Source organism: Phoca vitulina, unplaced genomic scaffold, assembly GCF_004348235.1.
Source record: "Phoca vitulina isolate PV1807 unplaced genomic scaffold, GSC_HSeal_1.0 scaffold64, whole genome shotgun sequence".
Classification (NCBI taxonomy): domain Eukaryota; kingdom Metazoa; phylum Chordata; class Mammalia; order Carnivora; family Phocidae; genus Phoca; species Phoca vitulina.
In genome coordinates, this window is record NW_022589767.1 from 3,246,353 (window position 1) to 3,270,402 (window position 24,050).

Here is a 24,050-nt window from a genome sequence, read left to right on the forward strand (position 1 = left end):
GATAGTACCAGTATTCAAAAAGGTATGTCTGGCTCCAGATTTTGTGTTCAAGTGTTAAGAATTCTGCAGCTCCTTTGTTGTACACTTTATATTCATGCCCATGAAAGAAACCTACTGCATTCTTAACTTTTTAGTGTTCTTTAGTGAGGATTCTTCACAGTATTTCTTAAAAGCTATTATCTTAGTGATGGATGTTATATTTCTTTGTAGTTTTTTAATTTAAGGTCGACAAATTGTTATTTAAGGAATTTCACATGTGACTCCTACCACTGTCAATCACCCTAGTTCCTCCGAAGTCAGAATCATAATCTTCAAAATAGCCCAAGGACTTTTGTTCAATCCACAGTTGTCACTGTCAGTCAGTCCACAGTTTTGTTTTGTTTTGTTTGGTTTGGTTGGGCTTCTTTGATTTCCACTTGAATATGGACATACTTCAAAAATTCCCCACTTGTAATTTTTTGGATCCAATTTCTTTAAGCCATGTTTAGGATCTGCATAGTTCTCAATTTCAGACACCCTCGAACATGACTAAGTTCAAATCCTATTCACCTCTAAATTATCACACCCTAGAGTTGTACAGATTGTTGGGATATGCCAATACTTTTAAGTCCAGACATTGTGCTCTCAATTGAAAAGCCTAAAGACAGAAAACATCTTTGTTTCAAGTCAACATTAAAATTAGAATACTAATTCAGTATAGCTGAGATTTCCCTTATATGCTGTGCTTTTAGTAATTCTGTAGTCCTGGAGCCAACCTTCATGTTTATGAATGCTCTCATCACTTTAATCTTTTTTAGGTATCATATTCCTTCTTATCTGTATCAAAACTCATACTTGAACAGTCAGTTCTGGATTACAAAAAAAGATTTATTTTTCCCACTTGTCTAAGTCTTTGTGCACAAACTAAACAAAAACAATTTGTATTTTTGCTATTTTGGTGCAGCAGTAGGAATCCTGATATGTTCCTTTTAAAAAAAGTTAGTGTATCTTTTTTTAAAAAAACTTTTTATTTTTATTTTTTAGAGAAGAGGGTAGTGGCAGAGGGAGAGGGAGAGAGAGAAATTTAAGCAGAGAGAAGTTTAAGCAGGCTCCACACCCAGTGCAGAGGCCGATGAGGAGCTTGATCTCACAACCCTGAGATCATGACCTGAGCTAAAATCAGAGTTGGACGCTTAACTGACTGAGCCACCAGGTGCCCCAGTATGTTAGTATATCTTAAGATATCTCAATGTCTTTGGTGTGTCAAAATGGTGCATAGTTTTTGCCTGTTTGTTTTTAAAAATGGTTATGATAGTGATGTCTTTTACCATCTGTGTGTGAGACTACTCACTGCTGTATATTATTGCTAACTGTAAATAGTTGCCAGATATGTAAAAATGTATCTTCTTTTTGTTTAGTCTTTCTGTGATTATTAGTGAAGTTGAACATCTTATGTTTGTTGTTTTATGATTCCCTATTTATGATTTTTAATTTTTATTTTGAATTGTTTATCCTTTTTATTCATTAATAGGTGTTCTTTTTTATTCTGGATACTAATTCCATATCACTGTGTTTTTTAGTTTTCAAGTATTTCTTTTTTTTTTTAATTTTTTTATTACTTATTTATTTATTTATTTGACAGGGATAAAGAACACAAGTAGGCAGAGTGGCAGGCAGAGGGAGAGGGAGAAGCAGGCTCCTTACTGAGCAAGGAGCCTGGTGTGTGGGACTCGATCCCAGGACCCTGGGATCATGACCCGAGCCGAAGGCAGATGCTTAACCGACTGAGCCACCCAGGTGTCCCTCAAGTATTTCTCAAAATTTGTGGTTACTTGTAGTGCTTTCTGTGCCTTTGAAATTTTATTTCATATCTAATCTGTTTGCTATTGTACTGGTATGCTCAACTGCTATTTTGATCCATTTTCAACCATTTATTTCAAAATCCACTTAATCCCTGTTAATTTGTGATGCTGTTTCTGTCAGATATTGTATTGCTTTTGTCTGTCTTCTAGATAATTTATTGTACTCATCTCTTAATACTTAAGATAATTACTGCTTTGTCATATTCTCTCACATCTGAGAGGGCAAGCATCATTTTTTTTCTTACTTTTGACTTTCAATTTTCTTCCTGTTTTGCCATTTTTTTTACAGATTAATTTAAAAAGTTTGATATAAAATGATATAAAATGATAAATGATATAAAAATAATTAGGTGACATTTGGTTTGGAATTACTTCTAATAAGTTGCATCCAGGAAGAATTGATAGTTTTCTACATCAAGCCTTATGTCCAACATAGTTCTAATATTTCACATATTTTTATAACTGAATTTTTTCATATATGTTAATGTTTCTAGATATCTTTTTCTTGCTATTCTGAAATAAATGTTTTCTTCATTGTATCTTCTTACTGTGTTTGAGCTCTTACTGCTTTGGTAGGATTTCTAGAACAATATTGAGTATATTATCACACTTTTTATTTTTGCCTTGAATGGAAATAGCTGTTGTTTTTTTTTTTAAGATTTTATTTATTTATTCATTAGAGACAGAGAGAGAGAGGCAGAGGGAGAAGCAGGCTCTCAAGGAGCAGGGAGCCCGATGTGGGACTCGATCCCGGGACCCTGAGATCATGACCTGAGCCGAAGGCAGATGCTTAACCATCTGAGCCACCCAGGCGCCCAGCTTTTTTTTTTTTTTTTAAAGATTTTATTTATTTGACAGAGGGAGACACAGCGAGAGAGAGAAACAAGCAGGGAGAATGGGAGAGGGAGAAGCAGGCTTCCTGCCGGGCAGGGAGCCCGATGCGGGGCTCGATCCCAGGACCCTGAGATCATGACCTGAACCGAAGGCAGACGCTTAACGACTGAGCCACCCAGGCGCCCCCTTTTTTTTTTTTTAAGATTTTATTTATTTATTTGACAGAGAGAGAGCGAGAGCAGGAACCCAAGCAGGGGGAGTGGGAAAGGGAGAATCAGGCTTCCCGCTGAGCAGAGAGCCTGATGCAGGGCTCCATCCCAGGACCCTGGGATCATGACCTGAGCCCAAGGCAGACAACTTAACGACTGAGCCACCCAGGCGCCCCTAGCTGTGGTGTTTTACTACTAAATATAAAGTTTTCCATTGGTTTGAAGTAGCCTTTATCGGCATAAGGAGCAATCTTTATGTTCTTAATTTTTATTTTTATCAATGAATGAGTGTTGAAACATATTCAATGCCTTTTCAATATCTGTTGAAAAGTGAGTTAATTTTTGTAACCATTTTGAGTTGTGAATAAATTTCTGGATATGCTTAATTTTTTAATTATTAGACATCCTTAAAATTAAAACAGCGCAGTTTTGGGTAAAATTATCTCTTCTTTCAGTAGTTGACCAGGCATATGAGGATAAAGGAATTTGAAGAAAATGTATAGTTTCTTGTCTCCTGGCCTTAAAAACCCAACATAGAAAGTCTCAGTCATGTCCCACAGAATGTTGTTGTAGTCTCTTCGAGGGCTATTCTTTGCACATTATATTTTTTAAGTTAGTTGTTATGCCTTTAACGCGATACGACTAATCATATTTCTTCTCTTCCCCACGAGAATAACTTGTCTTAATTTCAACATTAAAAAGCTGATATAAAATATTTAAGAGAGAGATATAATAAATATTTAGAAATACCAAAATGAAGTTCTTGATCTGAATATGTGAATCTTTTAAAAGAGTTTGGCAACTTACTCTATTTATTATTCTGTCTCTTTGGAATTTTTCTTTCTTTTTCTTTTCTTCTTCATTTTGTAAATTCTGGAGGCTCTAGGCTCTGTTAAATATTTTCATGTGGCAGAGAGCCAGATTTCAATGGCTCTGAACTCAGCATGTTCTGTTGCTTAGCAACTACTTGTGAAGTCTTGTGGATGTAACTGAATTATAAATAGGGTTATGAGCAGAAGTGAAATTGAAATTGTAAAGACAGGCATACTCTTCCCCCCTCTCAGCTGAATTTGAGTAATTCTTTATGCAGAGTCAGTTTTTAGAAATCTGGTTTATAAAAATTAGTACTAACCCTATCAGGAAGACTTAAAAAGCGTTCTGTAGAGGTTTTGTTTATAATGACATATTTGAAAGCATGATTTTGATTATTAAAAATAATCTGTTTCGGAGAGATGATAGTTAATGGAAAATAGAGAACTTCTAATTTTCGTGGTCATTCATATAGAAAGATATCCATGCATTGTATTACTGCCTGCATTTCTCTTCCACATTTCTATTAAAATCTACTTGAGGTAACACTTTAATCTTATGGGATGTTTTTGTACTTTTAAACACATTGTTTCTTTAGAGTATCTTAAAAATTGTCCTGTAATAGTGACCATGGTAGGCATTTGATAAATACTGAATACATGAAAAAATCCAATCTACTTTTATAATTTCTCAGAACAGGACATTTTGGAGTGGAATTTATTAAAATTTTATTTAAGAATCAAAACTTAAAGGATCCTTTCAGGTCTTCTAATTTAATTTCTATTTATTCCAGATGGAAAACTTCAGACTTAAAGGTGTTATTAAATGATTTATCTAAGCCAGCAGTCCCTGCACATACGTGTTTTTTCTGCATTAGTCTCTCTTACTGATGCGTATCTACCAGCTTTTTTTTTTTGCACTCATATTTCATTAGTTTATACAAAATTCAGTTGTATTCTATAACTTATAATAAAAATGTACAGCTAAATTCAGTAACAAGCACAACCAGTGTGAACAGGTTTAGGTGAGAACATGAGATCTCAGTGTATTTGTGGTCATCAGTAAACCAGAGAGAACATTGGTTCATTTGCTATGATGGTTAGGAGGAGAGAGGTTGAGAGAATTTCCAAAGTATAGTGTTTTTTGGTTAGATTCTGCAGATTTTTTTTAGGTTCTAAAAGATAAACACAGTGATAATTCATGGTTTGGGGTGAAGGAACTCTGTATTTTCTTAAATTACGTCATGAACTGTTGATAGTAACTTCTGACACTCCAACCTGTGAAAGTAAGCTTCTTAGGAATATTTGCTAGAAACAAGTAGATTGTATTTTTATGCATCATTAGTGAGAACAATTTTAGATTGGGAATGTAATTTTTCTTTGTTTGCTCCATGGGGGTGTGCTAGTCCATTCTGAGTTGTATGCCCAGGAGAGGTCTTGCCATCAAAAGCATAACTTTTTTCTTAAATTCTAACTGAAGAAAGATAGATTTGTAAAGATAGAGATTTGATCTTTTTCTGATCAGCCAAAAAAGGTGTGGTAAATATAATTCTAATTAGATCTGCAAGGAGGGATAACATATCAACAATATTGCTTTGATATAGAAAAGGAAAATAATAGGTACAAAGAGGAATTTCAGTTTGCCTCAGGATATGAAAGAAGATTAGGGTTCTTCCTTTAGTTATGTTTGTTATTAAAACTACACTTTTGTACACATAGGCTAGGGCCCCACATCATCTGGCTCTCAGCTGACATTTTAAACTTCTTGAGGGAGAGGGCCAAGAGAAGGAGAAGAGAATGGAGAAGTGAAAGGTAAAGTTTCTGGAACTGTCTAAACTTCTCCAGGGCATTTTAGTTGCTGTACTAATTAATTAAAACTGAGGTGTCATTGACTATTCAGTATCCCCCAAAATTCAGATTGGTATGTGATAATATGTATGGCTATTTTGAATAATATCCTGCAGACATCATGCTTTTCCTGTTCTCTTGAAATAAAACTGGCGAATATAATAGTGCATTTTTTAAAAAAGTATTTTAGCTGCTTTAAGTAATATTTAAGAAAATATGAAGTGCTGAGATTTATATTTAAAATATTTGATTTATGTATCTAGAATTATAAAATAAATTTTCCCACTTTTTAGTGCCTTCATACCACATTTGACCCATTTGTTATGTTATGTTCTCCCACACTAATTGCAACTCACATTGCTTTCCTTTGTGATGAGGATTATAGTTTATTCAGATAAGTAAGCAAGATCTATCTACATAAAAGATTTAAATTATCTTGAAGATGTGAATACAGTGTAGTTAGATTTTGGATATCCAAGTCACATATGAGTACAACAGTAAGAAAAATAAATAAGTCAATAAGCTCAGTTACTTTTCTACTCAGACCAGTGTTTAAAAGAACAGTATTTATGCTTTCAAAAGCTTGGTTAAACTTTATTTTAAAATCTAGCTATGTTTAAATGTTTAGATTAAAAGGATGTATTACTCAGTTTGCTCATTTGATTTTATATTGCTCATGTTTCTCCATCCTTCTCTGGAGTTCTTTTTGTTCTTAAAACTGTTCTATGTTCTTTAACATAACAATAAAAAAATTTTAAATAACAACAAAAAAAAACTGTTCTATGTTCTGATATGTTTTCAAAGGATCCTTTCTAGGCTTTATTTATGATTAAAATAAGTCCTTTACAAATAATTCTCAAAATTAAATTTTTAGTATAGTATAAACTAAATTTTCTGGTATCAAATACATGAATTCACTTTTTATTTTGGATAACAAATAGTGACCAAAGAAAACATTTTAAAAAGTAACTTGCCATTTCATTAAAATACATTGATGGAAAGTTTGATGTTAAGAAATGCATAAAACATGCACTTTGGTAAATAGCATTTGTTTTAATGTGGCTGTCTAACCAGCCTTTTATTTCAGCAGGTATAATTTAATTTCTTGAAATTAAAAAGCTTTTTTTTTTTTTTTTTTTCTTTTTCTCCCCCCTCCCTCCCCCTTTATGACTTGGTTATTTCTTCCTAGCCAACAGTCTTTGTAGTTACTACATTAGACTGCATATTGTTTGTGACCTTTAGGAATTAAAATGTACTACAGAGTAAATTTGTAATGTACAAAGAAACATGTATATTAAACACTATTAGCTTGGAAAGTTTAGAATGATGAAATAGGTTTTGTTATCTGGAATAACAATAAGAAATGTTAGGCATTGTCAACTTCAACATTATCCCACTTTAGGCAAAATTGAAAAATCAAAGATAGCAGTATTATATAGACTATAATATTACATGTTAATTTAACTTTTACTTGACAGGAACAATAAGATAATTTGTTTTTCTCACAGAAATTAATTTAAGAAAAACAATTATTGAATGACTACTGTATGAAAGGCACTACTGTATGTTAGAACAAGTTTGTTTTAAAAAAGAATAAGGCGCAATCCCCACTCTATTTAGAGATCTGCTTTGATAAATTATTTAATCTTTGTATTTTTAATACACAGTAAATGGTTTTTTACCCGTAACTCAGAGTCCCAAATTATTTCAGGGAAAAAGTGATAGGAAAAAATGCAGTGCTGTTCAGACTTTGATAGATTTTATAGAGCCTTGAATGTTTTAGAGCTGTGATTAAAATGCCTCATCATTCTCTTGAAGAAGAAAAGTGCTTAAACATGTACGTACATATACACACACATACACCTATATGTAAATAAAATAATATGAACAATGACATGTAATTTGACGTAGCCCGTAGTTTAGTGTTTATTTTTTCTTTAATTGCCATCTAGTAAGAAAAGATGCCAAGTTACTATTTTAGATGATGAAATGCAAGACACGTCTTTCCCCCCAAGAAAATAAAGTTTTTGCTGATAGTTTTGCTTTTATAGTCACATCTATTCTGGGATTTATACTAGTGTATTCTATTTTTAGGCTGTTGCCAGGCAGATTTAAAATTTCTCCTTTTATGGTTGTCTAATTTCTAGCTTTCTGACTGGTTACATGAACCTGCTTTCTTTAGCCAACCACAGTGACTATGCAAACTGTATTTCAGTTTCTGTTGCTATGAGAGAACTGATAAGATGGCTGCAGGGGGCTCCCTTTGGGTATGTTCAGTATTGTAAAGAAGATTGTCGTGATATAGTAATAAGCAAAAGTAAATTCCTTTCAAAATGATACTTTATTTTTTGAAATATGAAATCAAACTAAACAAATATTATAAGGCTTGAAAAATGCCTCTCATGTCAGATTTGATTAATTTTAATGATGCTGTGTTTTGCATTTTTTCTGACGCAGCATTGTGTGTAGGTGGGTATATATTGTTACTTTTTGTTAGTAAATAAGCATCCTGAGTCCCCAAAGAAAGGTTGTCCTCTCTATGTACACCTGCTGTATGTGAACCTGCTAGCATGTTAGTCTACAATTATGTCAAAAATATTGTAGGTTACTATTTTTGCTTCCTAAAAGGGTAATTCAGTTTTTTTCCCCTTAATTCTACTTATTGATTTGAGATAGAGAACACAGAGAGAGAAAGAACAAGCAGGGAGAGGGAGAGGGAGCAGGGAGCCCTACGCGGGGCTCGATCTCAGGACCCCTGAGGTCATGACCTGAGCTGAAGGCAGACGCTTAACCAACTGAGCCACCCAGACACCCTGTAATTTAGTTTTTAATTTAAGAATTATTTTAGATATTAGTTATATGTATATAGTTCGTCATTCTTTTAGCCAATATTTACTAAGTGTATACTATGTGCCAGACACTATAAACTTATTAATATTGTATCAGAATACTTACTTTATTTCTCATTCTTTTGTTAAATTACCTCTGAAGCACATCATAATGATACCAGCATATTTTAAAATGTTTTCTGACAACAAAATTGTGGACACTTAAAATGTTTTAATCTTATACTAGACACATGAGATATGCCAAAGTGTTTTGTTAAACAATATATAAATATAGATATTAAAGTCCATTTTAATAATTATTTCTAAAAAAGTGCATTTAAAGTATTGGAAAATGCAGTAATGGTGGCAAGACCATCATTTTGAATAAAGACAGTGTTGATAAAATCTGACAAAGCTTTATGTAACTCCAGAAAGTTCACTAAGTACACCTCATTTTAAAACAAATCTGTCAACGTTCATTACATATACATTTTTGGTTATAGTTCCAGTTTGTAACAGAAGCAAATGCTTCTGTTTTACTTAAGACTTTCTAGTTCTTTTGTTAACTTTCCATGTGTAGAAGATTTTATTAATTTACATACATGGAGTGTTTATCCACACCATGCTCAGTACTGCTTGATTTTTTTTTTGCTGATAAATTTTTATTTATTATTATTTTTTACCATATACGAGTATCTCATACCCATTATTATCATCCTCTGGGATAAGCATACTAAAGAATTGTTCCATTTAGGACAGGGAAAAAGAATAACTCATTTATTTAAGCTTAGTGCAGGAGAATAAGGCTGCCGTTATTTTATGTATATTGCCTTTCATCACTGGTATGATTATAGATAATACTTCTTGGCCCAGAAATGTAAACTCCCTAAAGTATAACCCAACATTCAGTTCTCTTGGTATCGTTGTTTTGTCTGTATAGAAAGTGTGACCTAGTAAAGGAAAGTTAGGTAAAAAAAAAAAAACAACAAAAAATTAACTGTAGTTCTGCTATTTCTTTTTTTAAAGAACAGATTTGAGATGTAAATCATATACCATACAATTCACCTGTTTAAAGTGTACAACCCAGTGGTTTTAAAAATATTTACATAGTTGGGGGCCTGGGTGGCTCAGTCATTTGGGTGTTGGGCTTTGATTTTGGCTTAGGTCATGATCTCAGGGTCATGGGATGGAGCGCTCCGCACTTGGCGTGGAGTCTGAGATTCTCTCCCTCTCCCATTGTCCCTCTCCCCACTTGCTCACCTGCTCTCTTTCTCTTTCTTTCAAATAAAAAAAATCTTTTTTAAAATAAAGCTTTATTAAAAAATATTACTTATTTGAGAGAGAGAGAGAGAGACAGAGATGGTGAGAGACAGCATGAGCGGGGAGCAGGGAGCCTGACGCCGGGCTTGGTCCTAGGACCCAAATATCATGATGTGAGCTGAAGGCAGAAGCTTTGCGACTGAGCCACCCAGGAGTCCCTAAATAAATAAAATCTTAAAAAAATATTTTCAGAGTTTGCATCTATTACCACAGTTAATTTTAGAACATTTTTATTGTCCTATAAAGAAACTCTGTACCCTTTAGCAGCCAGTTTTCATTTCCTCCCCAACTTCCCAACCCTAGGCAATCACTAATGTGCTTTCTGTCTTTACAGATTTGCCTATTCTGGACATTTCATATAAATGGAATCATTCAATATGTAGCCTTTTGTGACAGGCTTCTTTTACTCAGCATATTTTCAAGGTTCATTCATATTGTAACATTTATCAGTACTTTATTTCTTTTTATAGCCAAATAATATTCCATTGTATGGATATACCACATTTCATTTACCTATTAGTTTTTGGACATTTGGGTTATTTTGGCTATTCTGAATGGTCATTTTGGCTATTATGAATAGTGTTCCGGTGAACATTTGTGTACAGGTTTTTGCATGGACATATGTTTTTATTTCTTTTGGGTATATAGCTAGGAGTGGAATTGTTAGATCTTATGCCAACTCTATGTTTAACATGTCAGGGAACTGCTAGACTGTTTCCCAAAGCAGCTGCTTCATTTTACAGTTCCACTAGCATTGTATGAGGTTTCCAATTTCTCTGCATCCTTGCTAACACTTGTTATATTCTCTCTTTGATCATAGCCATCTCTCTGTGTATATAGTGTTCATTGTGGTTTTGATTTGCATTTCTCTGATGACTAATGATAATAAACATCTTTTCATGTTTATTTTTTATTGGTATATCTTGGAGAAATATCAAGTACTTTGCTCATTGTTAAATTGGGTTTTTTTTTTATTAATGAGTTGTAAGAGTTTGTATGTTCTAGTAGTTACAGGTCTCTTATAAGGTACCTTATTTGCAGATATTTTCTCCCATTGCATGAGTTGTTTCACTTTTTTGATGTGTCATTTGCAGCATAAAAGTTTTTAAGTTTTGATGGAAGTCCAGTTAATCTTTTTTTTTTTTCTTTCATTGCTTGTTCTCTTTGGGTCATATATAAGAAACTATTGCCTATTCTAAGATTTATATCTATGTTTTCTTTTAAGATTTAAAACTTTTAGTTCTTAAATTTAGGTCTTTGAACCATTTGAAGTGAATTTTTATATATGGTATGAGAGGAAGGGTCTGAATTCATTCTTTTGCATGTGGCTATCTAGTAGTCCCAACAGTATTTGTTGAAAATACTATTCTTTCTTCATTGAATGGTCTTGGCACCCTTGTCAGATATTAGTTGACTGCAAATAAATATGAGGATTTATTTCTTGACTGAGAGATCTATTCCATTGATTTATATGTCTGTCCTTTTTGCTAGGAGTACCACACTGACAGGATTACTGTAGCTTTGTAGTAAGTTTTGAAAATATGAAGAATGAGTTTTTCGTTTTGGCTATTTTGGGTCCCTTGCATTTCCATATGAATTTTAGGATCAGTTTGTCAATTTCTGCAAAGAAGAAAGCTAGCATTTTAATAGGGATTACCGTGAATCAGTAGATCAATTTTCAGTGTTGGCATCTTAATATTAAGCCTTTTGGTTTAGGAGTATGAATTGTCTTTGTGTTTATTTAGGTCTTCTTTAATTTCCTCAACAATATTTTATAGTTTTTCAGAGAATGAAGTTTTATACTTCTTTTTGTTAAATTTGTTATTTTTGATGCTATTGTAAATATAATTGTTTTTTAAATTTCACTTTTGAATTGTTCATTGCATCTGTATAGAAATGCAATAGATTTTATATATTGATCTTGTATCTTGCAACCTCCTAAACTCATTTACCAGTTCTCATGATTTTTTAGTGGATTCTTAACAATTTTCCATATACGAGATTTTGTCACTGAACATAGAGATAGCTTTACTTTGTTCTTTTCAAGTTAGATGCCTTTATTTCATTTTCTTGCCTAATTGCCAGCGCTAGAACCTCTAGTCAGTGCTGAGTAGAAGTGGTAAGAGCAAGCATTTTGTCTTGTTCCTGATCTTAGGGCAAAAGCTTTCCATCTTTCACTATTAAGTATGATGTTAGTTGTGGGCTTTTCCTAAATCCCCTTTATAGTTTGTTGAGTGAATTCTATTATTTGCTAAGATGACTTACGGATAGGTTACTTTTAAAAGATAATTGAATATTTAGGATCCTGCTGGTAGTATTGTTGTGGCTAATATATGAACTAGTGTGCAGGTTGGGTAAAATTAAGAGTCTACTCTCAGACTGCATTTACTCTGTGGATAGTCTTTAGGAATTATATTGAATGATTTCCCCATTTTCAAAGAGATAGAGAAGAAAATTGTGGCAAATACCATATACAGTTTACTCTTGAACAATGTGGTTGATAGGGTGCCGATCCCTAATGCAGTAAAAAATCTGCATATAACTTTTGACTTCCCCAAAACTTAAATATTAATAGTCTGTTTATTGACTGGAAGCTTTTCTGATAACATAAACAGTCAATGACCACATGTTTTATATGTTATGTATATCATATACTGTATTTTTATAGTAAAGCTAGAGAAAAGGAAATAAAATCATAAGGAAAAGAAAATAAATTTACAGTACTATACTCTAAAAAATTTGCATGTGAGTGAACCCGTGCAGTTCACACCTATGTTATTCAAGGATCATCTGTTGTTTGTTTATTGCTTAACATTCTGAGAAAATAGAACACCCCTTGGTAGCAAAATTTAAAGGATGAAATGTATAAGAAGGGCAATCAATGCTAATGAAAACAGCTTTGTACTGAATTGGGTGTCCGGTTGACCTTACCAAGCTAAAATTACTGTGTAAAGAAATGCGTGATAGCAGCATGGTTATTGATGTATTCGTTCAGATCATATGTAAACATGAATTGATGTAAGTTGTCACTTAAATAAATGAGAAAAGAATATGACTTCGTATAGTGTCTGACATGTAATTGCCCTTTGATAAGTGTCAGTGTCTTTTTCTCCCTTTATGTTGTTTAGTTAACAAACGGGAATTTATAATGTAGAAAATGTATAAGGCATGCCTAAAAATAATAAACATCAAATTCAAGATTATGCTTAATTTTGTGTTAAGGAGTTGGGGATGGGGAAGGAGGAGCATGCTGGCTGGTAGTGTTATACTGAGGGCTTTGTTTTTTATTTCTAGTTGTTTATCTGGGTGATGGGTACACACATGGTCATTATATTTTGCATGTTCACAGTATTTTATAATGAAAACTGAATTATAAAAGAGCATCAGTATAGCTAGACATTTGTAAAATAATATAAACTTTGAGCTAGAATGGAATTTAGCAAGCATCTGATCTCCTCAGTTTTACACTTGAGATGAAATGTAGAGAGTTAGGGTGATTTATCCTATCTTGACTGTTAGCTAATGTTAGAACAGACATTGAGTAGACCCAGTTTTGTTAGTTTAGAAATCCTTGGTAGGCCAAGCTTTTTATAATTATGTATTTTTAAAGCATGGTAGATTATATGATATTTCACCATTTTTCTTTCTTCCTGTAAGAAGACTACGTATTTATGCCTTTTGCCATGCAACATGAAGTGTTTTCCAATGGTTGCTTTTTACTTCTCCACCCCCTTAATGTCTAATGTGGCTTTAACCAATAGACTGTGAGTGAAAGTGGTGTATACTGTGTCTAAGAGATAGCTTTAAAACCCTGGTATATTGTATTGTTCTGTCATTGTGGTCTTTTCCCTTTGCCACAAGACCTAAATTTGGGGTGAGGGTGCTGCTCCTTCAGCCAATGACCTAGAAAGAAGAAGAATATTATTAGCCAGTAAGATTTTGAGGATGTGGGTTGCTGCCCCAATATTATTTAGTGAAAGCTGGCTAATAAACAGAAAGTAAACTTTCACTCTTTCTCCTTAGGTTGGGTCACTAAGAAAAGTTAGAGCTGTTTCCTAGCGTTTGAAGGATTTACATCTTTCAACTTCTTATAAATCATTCTGGGTGTTTTAATTCACCCAAGCCAATTGTGAAAAATACATTTAGACAACTGGTTTAAATTCCTAAAGAAGTTAATACATGGACTTCTGTAACTTCACTATTACCTGCATAGGTGGTAGAGTTTGGTAAGTGGGCCAAGCTAGTGGATAGGGCCCTGATGAATAAGGTAACTGGCTAATTTTCTAAGGGGGTGTAATTTGATAAATGTATTTTAAAATTGCAGTTGTTGGATCAGGTCAATTAGTTTTAATTTGCCTATATAACAGAATGATCCCCAAAATATACTTGGAAAAGGGATTTTGGGGCATCTTGCATTTTTTCATGTAGACTACCCTAGAATTTCTCAAAAATAGCCGTGAATGTAACAAGTTAGACTGTAGTGACCATTCTGGTTTTGATATAACCAAAATTGCAAGAGAATGATTTGATCCTACTTTGTCCAAGGAATTGTTGATAAAGCAAACTCCCTGTTTCCTTTGTTGATTATTTTTTTAAAATTTAGTTGGGAGATACTTCATTTTGATACTCCAGCTGGTATCTGTAGGTTAATGACAGGTAGAAGGGATTCTTTGTTGAGGTGTCAAATATTATGATCACTTAATACTTTACTGAATGAGTGTTAGATAACAGATTTCACCAATTAATATTTTTTTAAAGATATCAGGATAGCTGTTGAAGGTGTTTTTAGGCAATTGAGAGAAGAACGATAACATTAGTAGAACTGAAGAATTGTGAACTACAGGGGATTCTGGATCCTAAAGTAAATATTGTGCTTTGGAAGTGACTGGGAGAGAAAACCTATAGAAAGCAACAGAATATGGGAACATGATGAAAATCTTTGTGGGATTTTAAACAGAAGTAGTGAGAGTAGTGATTATATTTTACTGAAATTTTAGAAAAATAATTATTAGCAGAGATGTATCCAGTATTTAAGATAAAAATTTAGAAAGTCTTTATACTAAATTTGTGCAGATAAGTATCAAAGTGGATGGACCATTGCATTATCAGGTTTACCAGTCTCAATGGGTAGTGAACAGTAAAGCAGATGTAAATATTAATTGTGCAACACACTGCATATTCTTATTGATTTTATTTTCAGGACTGTTACAGAATTCTCAAGTAAAATTTGGGTGTGTGAAATAAAATCACACTTCTCAATGGAGAATGGGTTCTTAAAGAATCAAGTAGCAGAGTTGTGTTTCTAAAGAGGTTAGGAATCGTGAGCATAAAGTGATTATTTAAGAGTAAGCTATTATTAGTCCTATTGACCAATATTTATTTAAGCCATTTAATGAAAACTCAAATTTGAGTAAAAATTATTTCCAGCATCCCATTATTCAGAATAATGTTATACTAATGCCAGTTAACAGCATGAGTGTACTTGGAATGCTTGTGTCAAAGATAGAAATATCAAGTCCACTTAAATGGCTTTGCTTCCTATTTTGCAAGTTTGTGCTAAGTTTCATTTTTAAGTACACTTCATCAGGTATTCATAACTTTGAATTAGGGTAGTGTTTGTGCGTGTCTGTGTTATGTTTTGACTTAACAACCCAGGTACTTCCTATTGTTTTGTTCACTGTTCTTGGAAAGCAGTAGTACAAACCCTTGTTTATTCATCAGAGAAACCCTACAGTAGACTTACTCAAACTATAAATCTGGGAGTATATTGTATGTTTCCGTTTCATCAAATATGTTTCAGTATAATCCTTCACCTGTATTTTCACACTGTTTGGATTCTTGGTAGAGTACTTGCCCTCATCTGCTTCCCTTGTTGCTGGGCAAGGTTTGTGATGCTGATATCTGATTGGTTTCAGACAACTACGGCTTTGAGCCAATCAGACAGTGAATTTCAGTTCTCTCACAGGACGAAGCACTGAAGCAGCTGCTGATTTATTTTTCCTATGGGGAGATTATATAAACTAAGAGTATGGCTGCAGCAAGCTCCCTCTTGGGTATGTTCGAAAAATTACAAGGTTCATCTGTAACTGAAGGAGAAAAAAATGAGGTTTATTTTTAAAACTTGTTTACTAAGAAAATCTGATAGGTAGTGAATTTGAGAAAAAAATACTCAGATGACAGATTTCCTATTTTTTTAAATAATTTTATGTTTAAAGGACTGCAGAATGATGTAGTATAGGAAAAATTTCCCTTCAATTTACATGAATATTTACTGTTGTAATCCACACATTAGCTTTATTGCTTCAAAAGGGGAGAGCTCATAACCTGCTGTGAAAGGCAGTTAGGGAGAAAAAGATGTAATAATTGTACTTACAACACTTAATATAGATTGTCAAGAGTCAGGCATTTTAATTTCATTAGATGAATCAAATAAGTCAGTTCGGTGCAGTAGACAACAGAACACTTTATGATGCTATCTGTAGTAAACCTTTGGGTCCAGAATACTATTAATTTTTGGAATCAGAAATCTATAACAATAGTGATAGGTGGGTATGAAAATCTTATTATTTGGATTTAAGGTATTGCTGAATTTTTAGTTACAAATGTTTTATAAATGTTAAGCATTGTGGATTTTTTAAAAAAGAAATATACATTTGAATTTTGCGGATTCTTACCCATGGGGAGAGAAGTGTATTCTTAACTATGTATTGTCCATGTTTGACTCATTCTCCAGTTAGGAAATTGATTTATATTTTTGGACACATTCATGGACATTTAAAGGAAGATAAATTGAAATAGCATAAAAGGTGTTATTTTTATTTATTTATTTACGTGATATATTAAATGTGTATCATATGGATTTAGATTTTATGCGTTTATGTTCTAGATTACTTATATTAGACAAAGAACCTCACTAATGTATTGCGGATCCAGGTTTTAACTATGTTTCCCTGACCTTATTGTCTGTCTCCTGTTGCTGGGCAGGAATCAGAATGCTGGCTGCTGATTGGCTGAGTTTGTGAGCAGCTCTTGAACAGCCACTTAAATTCTTGAGCTTTTTGAGCAGGCAGATTGTAGGCTAAGACATTACAGCTTTTGGTAATACTTCCTTTGTTGTTTCATAGCTATGATCTCTTTGCTAGAAAAAAAGAATAAAAGTTGTAGGCGGAGGGGGGATGAAGCAGAGAAGAAAATAATGTTTTCACTTAAAAAAGGAAGAGGTTCATTGGGCTTTCCTTAAAAATAATTTACCAAAAATTTGAAAAAAATTCTAAGCTATAGATACTTATTAGCAGGTATCTGTATCCTTCTTGGTTATTTAAATATAAATTTCTATAGTAAAGGTGAAAAACCCTTTTTAATAAATGCTGTAGAAAAAGATTTTATTAGTGATGGTATTGTCTCAGAGTCCTTGAATCTGAATATATAGAATAGGGACCTAAAAACAGTTTTTGACTCTCTTCTTCATGAAAAAATATTTTCTAGAGAAAGTACATCACGTTTTACACATTTACTTCTAGATATGGCAGACATTTTCTACTATAAAATAGAAATTTTTTTTCCTATAAAAATGAATTACAGTCATACGAAAGCTTCATGATTCTAGTGTTGCAACCTAAAAAAGTAGTTTTTCTTTTGTAGAATAGTTTTGTGAATGGCATCTCAGTTTCAGATGATGTATTTAAAATGATCCTTAGAAATGTATTGTTCCGGTAGTACAGCCATGGAGACTTGTTTGCAGGTAACACACCCTCTTCTAATGTGTATCTTTCTTAAATATACTTTCCTTATGCAAAATAGATTTTTAAAAAGTTACTGCTGATTGGTTTGCACAGATATGGCTGAACTAGTTTGAACTGGTTATTCATGTTACTTCCTTATGCTTTGTCTGTTTTTCATTATACTTAGAACCCATAAAAAATGTGGTAAATGGCTGTAGTGTGCTCCCTTGTGGGTATAGATGGTAGTTATTTTGTAATTCTTTGTACAGTACTTTATCATTACCGAATTGAATGGCAATTTAATTTGTAAAACCAGCTTGCTTGGATAATATTTATTTTTATTAAATGTTATTTGGTGGTGGCAATTTAACTTTAAATGTGATGTTTGCATGTTGGATTTTCTAACTTATCTACAAAATACCAGAAGTAAAGAGAAATTTGTCTCAAGATTCTCTAATTTATGTCTAAAAACATTCTTAATATACGTAGACAATTATGATAACATTATTGAGTGTTTACTAGGTTCTGAGTCCTTAATGTATAGAATCTCATTTAATCATGACTGCAACTTCTGTGGCAGGTACTAATAATGATACTCCCTTTTTAAGATAGCTGAAACTAATGTTAGGAAACTTGCCCAGTGTTATATATATAGTAAATACATGGGAGAGCTGGAATTTGAATCCATGTTTCTGTCTGCAGAATTTATGTTCTTTTTTTTTTTTTTTTAAAGATTTTATTTATTTATTTGTCAGAGAGAGAGAGAGAGCGCGCGTGTACAAGCAGAGGGAAAAGGAGGCAGAGGGAGTTGAGCAAGGAGCTCGATGCTGGACTCGATCTCAGGACCCTGAGATCAACCTGAGCCAAAGGCAGATGTTTAACTGACTGAGCCACCCAGGTGTCCTGCAGGATATATGTTCTTAAAAGGGTTACTGAAAATTACGAAAATATACTTTTTTTTAGAGGAATGCTTCCTATTAATGCAACTGTCAGTAACTGTCAGCTTCCATGTAACAGCTGAGAAATGGGGACATTATGAGGTCAGAGTCCAAAGGAATTACAGTTCAGTATTTAAAAATATTTAAAAGGTAATCATATTCCTTATGCTATAAATTTAATTATTTTCTGTCTTTGGAGTCAGCAAGAAAATGTGACTACAAAATTTGCATTTCATCTTCTTAAAAATTTTCACTTAGTATGAGTTTGGAATGGATAGTGGGTGGGAAAAAACTTGAAGGTTAAATGGTAGACTATAATGAATAACCCTTAAAATAGTGCCTATGATAATTCTGCATTGAAGTTTCTGTTCAATTGAAAGATAATTTTTCTGAATAGTTTTACTGAGTTCCATAATTAAAAGGCTAGGAAGAATAAGAAATACAAGTATTTGGCTTAAAATGAGCAAATGAATGCAGAATGTACCACAGTCTAGAAGTACTGTAACAAAGTGGTAGGTTTTCAAGCTGTATTGGCCTCTAGCAAATAGGCTAGGCCATTGTTTTATGTCTTTTGGTCAAAAAGAACAATGGAACACCAGAATCAGACCTCTAATTGAACACGTTGGGTTTATTACTTGTTGCACTGAGGAAGAATGCTCACCATGGGTAAACTCTGAAGCACATCAGTCAGTAAGAGGATATTAGAAAAAAACATAACATAGGATTTGGGTTTAGTATAGTAGACATTGGGTTATTTGTGGGAGGGTTTGAGGAAATAGAGCCTTACTTTGGATTGGGTGCTCTCAGAAAGTGGGGGCAATTCTGTGCTTGGTTATCTCAGTAAATCTTATCTGTAGGGAGGACAGACTACTGTGATTTATTTTCTTTAAAAATGTAGCCATCACTCATTTAGTCAGAGAGAGAGGTTTGATATTTCATGGTTGCACAGTGACCTTGTCTAATTTGAATGTGGAGGTGATTTTATGTTCAGGAGAACAACATGGCTTAGCTGTAAGCATCAAGTCGATTTATAACAACGAGGTCTAGCTGTGAGCCTGAGATTAAGTTCCCAGGTGTCTGAGGCTGTTTTTTTCCCCCCTCTCCAGCTACAGCAAGTGTATCCAACCATCATTCCTACAGGTAATGGTGATGATGAGTAAATATCCAGTGTGAAAACAATTTTCTTGCTTCCTGTATATCTTTGTCCGTAAAAGACTTCTGTTTTATTCCATTATAGACTGGTGACATTGTTTTCTCCAGGACGAAGTCCTTGCATCTTTTGCTTGCCTTACTGCACTGGCTAGGTAATGGTAATAGGGAACATCTTTGTCTTGGTTCTGATCTTACTTCACCATTAAGTATGACATCTGTAGTTCTCTTTGTAGATAACTTTTATTACATTTGTTCTCAGTTTTCTGAGAGTTTTAATTATGAGTCAGTGTTGAATTTTGTCAAATGAATGTTCTGTAATCTGTTGAGATGATCTCATGTTTATTTTCACCCTTTATTCTGTTTATGCAGTGAATTTTGAATTCATTGCTTATATTTTATTTATGTATGTATGTATTTAAATAGGGAATTTACTGTCTCGTAGTTCTATATGCTAGAAGTCTGAAATCAAGGTGATCTAGGGCCATGCAGGAACTAAGGAAGGGCCTGTTTCAGACCTCTTTGCTAGCTGTGACTTGTGACAGCCAAACTCCAGTTTTTACATGGCTCTCTGTGTGCATATCTGTATCCAAATTTTCCCCTTTTTGGGCAACCCTGTCGGGACCCCTCTTACTCTTGAGAGCTTTTTCTGTATCTTCGCTTAATAGACTTCTATTGCTTTACTAAAAAGAAATTTTTTCCCCCTTTTTATAAGGATACCAATCATAGTGGGTTAGGGCCCACCCTAATGACGTTATTTTATCTTTATCTCTGCAAAGACTCTAATTAAATACGGTCACATTCTGAGGTGTTGGGGCTTAGGGTTCTAATATATTTTTATCACATGGACACCTTGATTCAACCTGAAGTAAAGCCATTATGATTCATGACTCACTTATAATCTGCATTGCTTGATTTTTTTTTTTTTTAGTATGAAACCAACCTTGTATTTTTTTAATGAGCTTCACACAGTCATAATGTATACCTTTTTAAGGAACTTTAAAATAACTGACATGTGAAAGAATAAGTCATAATGGAAATTACTAAATATTTTAAGAGCAACAATGAAGATATAACGCATCAAAATATGAGATGCAGCTAAAGCAACCTTCAAAGGGAAATTTATAGCTTTATGTGTATTGCAGAAGAGGAAAGATAAAAAATTAATGATTAATGTTTAGCATGATGCAGAACTGCCAGACTTTTCCAGAGCAGCTGCACCATTTTATAATCCCACCAGCATTGATTGTGTGATTGTCTCCTTACCAGTACTCATTATTCTCTTTGATTATAGCCATCCTGGTGTGTATGAAGTGTTATCTCATTGCAGTTTAATTTACATCTCTCTGATGACTAGTAATGTGAGCATCTTTTCATTTTTAGTGCTTATTGGCATTGGTTTATTGGCAATTTATATATCTTTTAGAGAAATGTCTATTCAATTCTTTGTCCATTTTTTAAAAAAGATTTATTTATTTTAGAGAGAGAGCGAGCGAGTCTGTGCTCCCTTGAGCAGGGGTGGGTGGGGAGAAGTGGAGGGAAAGGGAGAGGGAGAGAATCTCAAGCAGACTCTCCGCTGAGCACAGACTCCCTGCCAAGTGTGGAGCCTGCCATTGGGCTCGATCCTACAACCCTGAGATCATGACCTGAGCTGAAATCAAGAGTCAGATTGAGCCACCCAGGTACCCCAATTACTTTGTCCACTTATAATGGGGGTTATTTTTGTTATTATTCAGTTGTAATAGTATTTTATTTTTTAGATGCATGTCTCTTAGATAAATTACTTGCAAATATATGATTTGCAACTATATCCTGTCATGTGAATTGTCTTAGCAATTTTTTGATGGTAATCTTTTGTAAATATGTTACAGTACGGTTAATCTAGATATGCCTGGTTGCAAATGTAATCTTATGTGTTTCTTAATTTTCCTTATCTGTATACCTCTTTTCCATTCCTCTACTGTTTTTGGTCTCTCATAGTTTTATTTTTCTTTGTCAACTTTTTTGCTGCATATGCTTATGTGTCTCCTCCAGGTTCTGACTTCATTAGTTTGCTGAGAATTAAAACTAGAAACTACTCATTTTTTCCTTTTTTTCTCTTCCTTCCTTCCTTCCTTCTTTCCTTCCTTCCTTTCCTTCCTTTCTTCAGCTCCCTCCCTCTCTCTCCCTCCCTCTTTCTTTCTTTTTTCTTTCTTTCTTTCTTTCAATGAATGGTCTTAATTGTTTGCAATGGGAAGTGGAAGAAGAGGGTATATGACAGTTCCAGCACCAAGGGTAGCTCTAAAGACCTACTCTTGCTGTCCCCGCCCCAAAAGCTAGTCACTTTTTTTCCTAATCTTCCTGATAATTGATCTTCTCTGGTTTGTACCTGTCATCAATTTTGTATTACACAAATCCAATTAATATGAAAATTAACACATAGCAAGGATTGTTATGCTTTCTATATGTTATTATTTCAAAATTATGTAAAGGGCTGCTTACCTATAAGATCAGTTTGCAGTTCATCTATGATTAGGTGGCTTCTGTTTCAATTATTAAACTCTCTCTCTTTCTCTTTTTAAAGATTCAAAATGGATAGTATAGAAGAACCTCAGAAAAAAGTCTTTAAGGCTCGAAAAACAATGAGAGTGAGTGACCGTCAGCAACTTGAAGCAGTGTACAAGGTCAAAGAAGAACTGTTGAAAGCTGATGTCAAGCTGTTAAATGGCAACCATGAAAATGGAGATTTGGACCCAACCTCACCTTTGGAAAATATGGATTATATTAATGACAAGGAAGAGGTGAATGGCATTGAAGAGCTTTGTTTTGATCCTGAAAAAAGTAAATCAGAATGGAAAGAAACCTCTTGTACCTTAAATGTTAATATAAAAAACAAGCAGGATGATGATTTAAAGCATGAACCTTTGTCTCCTAATAGTATAGCTCCTGAACTAGTCTGTAAACTGACTGCTGAACCAGCTTCTGATGAGCCAGCCTCTGTTGAGCTGGCTATGGGAGATCCAGCTTCTGGAGATTCAGCCCCTGAAGATCTGGCCTCTGAAGTATTAACCTCTGGTGATCCTGCCTCTAGTGATCCCGCCTCTGGTGATCCCACCTCTGGTGATCCCACCTCTGGTGATATCACCTCTGGTGAAATAGTTTCTAGTGAAACAGTCTCCAGTGAACCTTTCTCTGGTGAATTGGTCTCTGGTGAATCGGTCCCTGATGAATCAGTCTCTGGTGAACCAGTCTCCAGTGATCCAGCCTCTGGTGATTCAGCTTCTGCTGATCTGTCCTCTGGAGCACTGGCCTCTGATGATCCAGCCTCTGGTGATCCGGCTTCTGGTGATCCAGCCTCTGGTGATCAAACCCCTGGTGATCTGGCCTCTGATGAACCCACTTCTGATGAACTGACTTCTGAATCAGCTTTTCATCCCGCCTTTGAACCAAGTTCTGTACCAGTCTGTGAACCTGTTCCTGAAACTGACAGTACAGAGCCTAGTAGCAATAAAGGTGATGATTTTCTTGAAAAAAATGGGGATGATGAAAAGTTAGACCAGATTTTCTCATTTGATGAGAAAAATAAAGCTGATAGTAATATCGATGCTGATGAAGAAACCCTGGAAACAGATGATACAGTTATTTGTTCAGATCTACCTCCTGAAAATGAAAAGAAGGCAAAGGAAGATGCTGTCACAGAACCTGCTCTTGGAGAGGAGGCTATATCTAGCAGTATGGAAATTGACCAAAGTGAAAAGAATGAAGATGAAAATTCTGCAGACCTTGCAGAAACCATTAGTGAAAATGTTATGAAAGACGACAAAAATGAGATTATCTTGGAAAATACAGATTCTATGGAGACAGATGAAATTATTCCTATTTTGGAAAAGCTTGCGCCTGCTGAAGATGAACTTACTTGCTTTTCTAAAACTTCTCTCCTTCCAATTGATGAGACAAATCCAGATTTGGAAGAGAAGATGGAAGGTTCTTTTGGTTCACCATCTAAACAAGAAAGCAGTGAGAGTTTGCCAAAAGAAGCCTTTTTGGTCCTCTCTGATGAAGAGGATCTTTCTGGTGAAAAAGACGAATCTGAAGTTATATCACAAAATGAAACATGCTCTCCAGGTTAGCATATTACTTAAGTTTTAAAGATTTTGTTTAGGTTTAATAAACTGCTTAATAAAGCATTCTTATAATGTTTAAATTTTTTTTAGTTGCTGAGAAAGTTGAGAATGATGTGACTGGAATGATCTCTAAACTTCATAAATTCTTAACAGAATTTAGCAACATTGTGTGAGCAACATTGTGTGAATTGATAAGAAGGGAGTTAAAATAATTGGAAAATATGGCCTTTGCCCTTAAGGGGCTTATGGTCTAGGCATAGAGAGATAAGCTGGACCATTGATCAAAGTCCTAACAATTGTTCTTGCTATCACTTAGCAACCAAATAACTTAGAATGTAAAAGCCTACTGGTTTAAATTATTTGCTTCAAGTGTTAACAAATCACATTTTACAATTAATTTTCCCAGTGAAATATGATTCCTTTAATATTCTTTGTTAGAGAATGACACCA

General features: G+C 34.0%; 1 protein-coding gene and 1 non-coding gene across 9 annotated transcripts in view; one reads left to right on the forward strand and one right to left on the reverse strand.

Moving 5' to 3' along the window:
• The window catches only part of ATF7IP (activating transcription factor 7 interacting protein), a 125,708-nt gene that overhangs the window by 31,141 nt on the left and 70,517 nt on the right, over positions 1 to 24,050 (forward strand). For 4 of the 8 annotated variants that reach the window (XM_032391817.1, XM_032391815.1, XM_032391816.1 and 1 more), the window contains exon 2: positions 22,061 to 23,601. In XM_032391817.1, the coding sequence (XP_032247708.1) occupies positions 22,068 to 23,601 (1,534 nt within the window). In that variant the 5' untranslated portion in view covers positions 22,061 to 22,067. Of the gene's footprint in view, positions 1 to 11,609; positions 15,743 to 16,770; positions 16,788 to 16,906; positions 17,431 to 21,158; positions 21,180 to 22,060; positions 23,602 to 24,050 lie in introns of those variants that run through there. The other 4 variants (XM_032391819.1, XM_032391822.1, XM_032391818.1 and 1 more) reach the window with 4 other exon arrangements.
• Positions 802 to 923, reverse strand: LOC116624170. Its single transcript, XR_004297841.1, has one exon. It is a non-coding gene; the product is annotated as a small nucleolar RNA SNORA40 (small nucleolar RNA).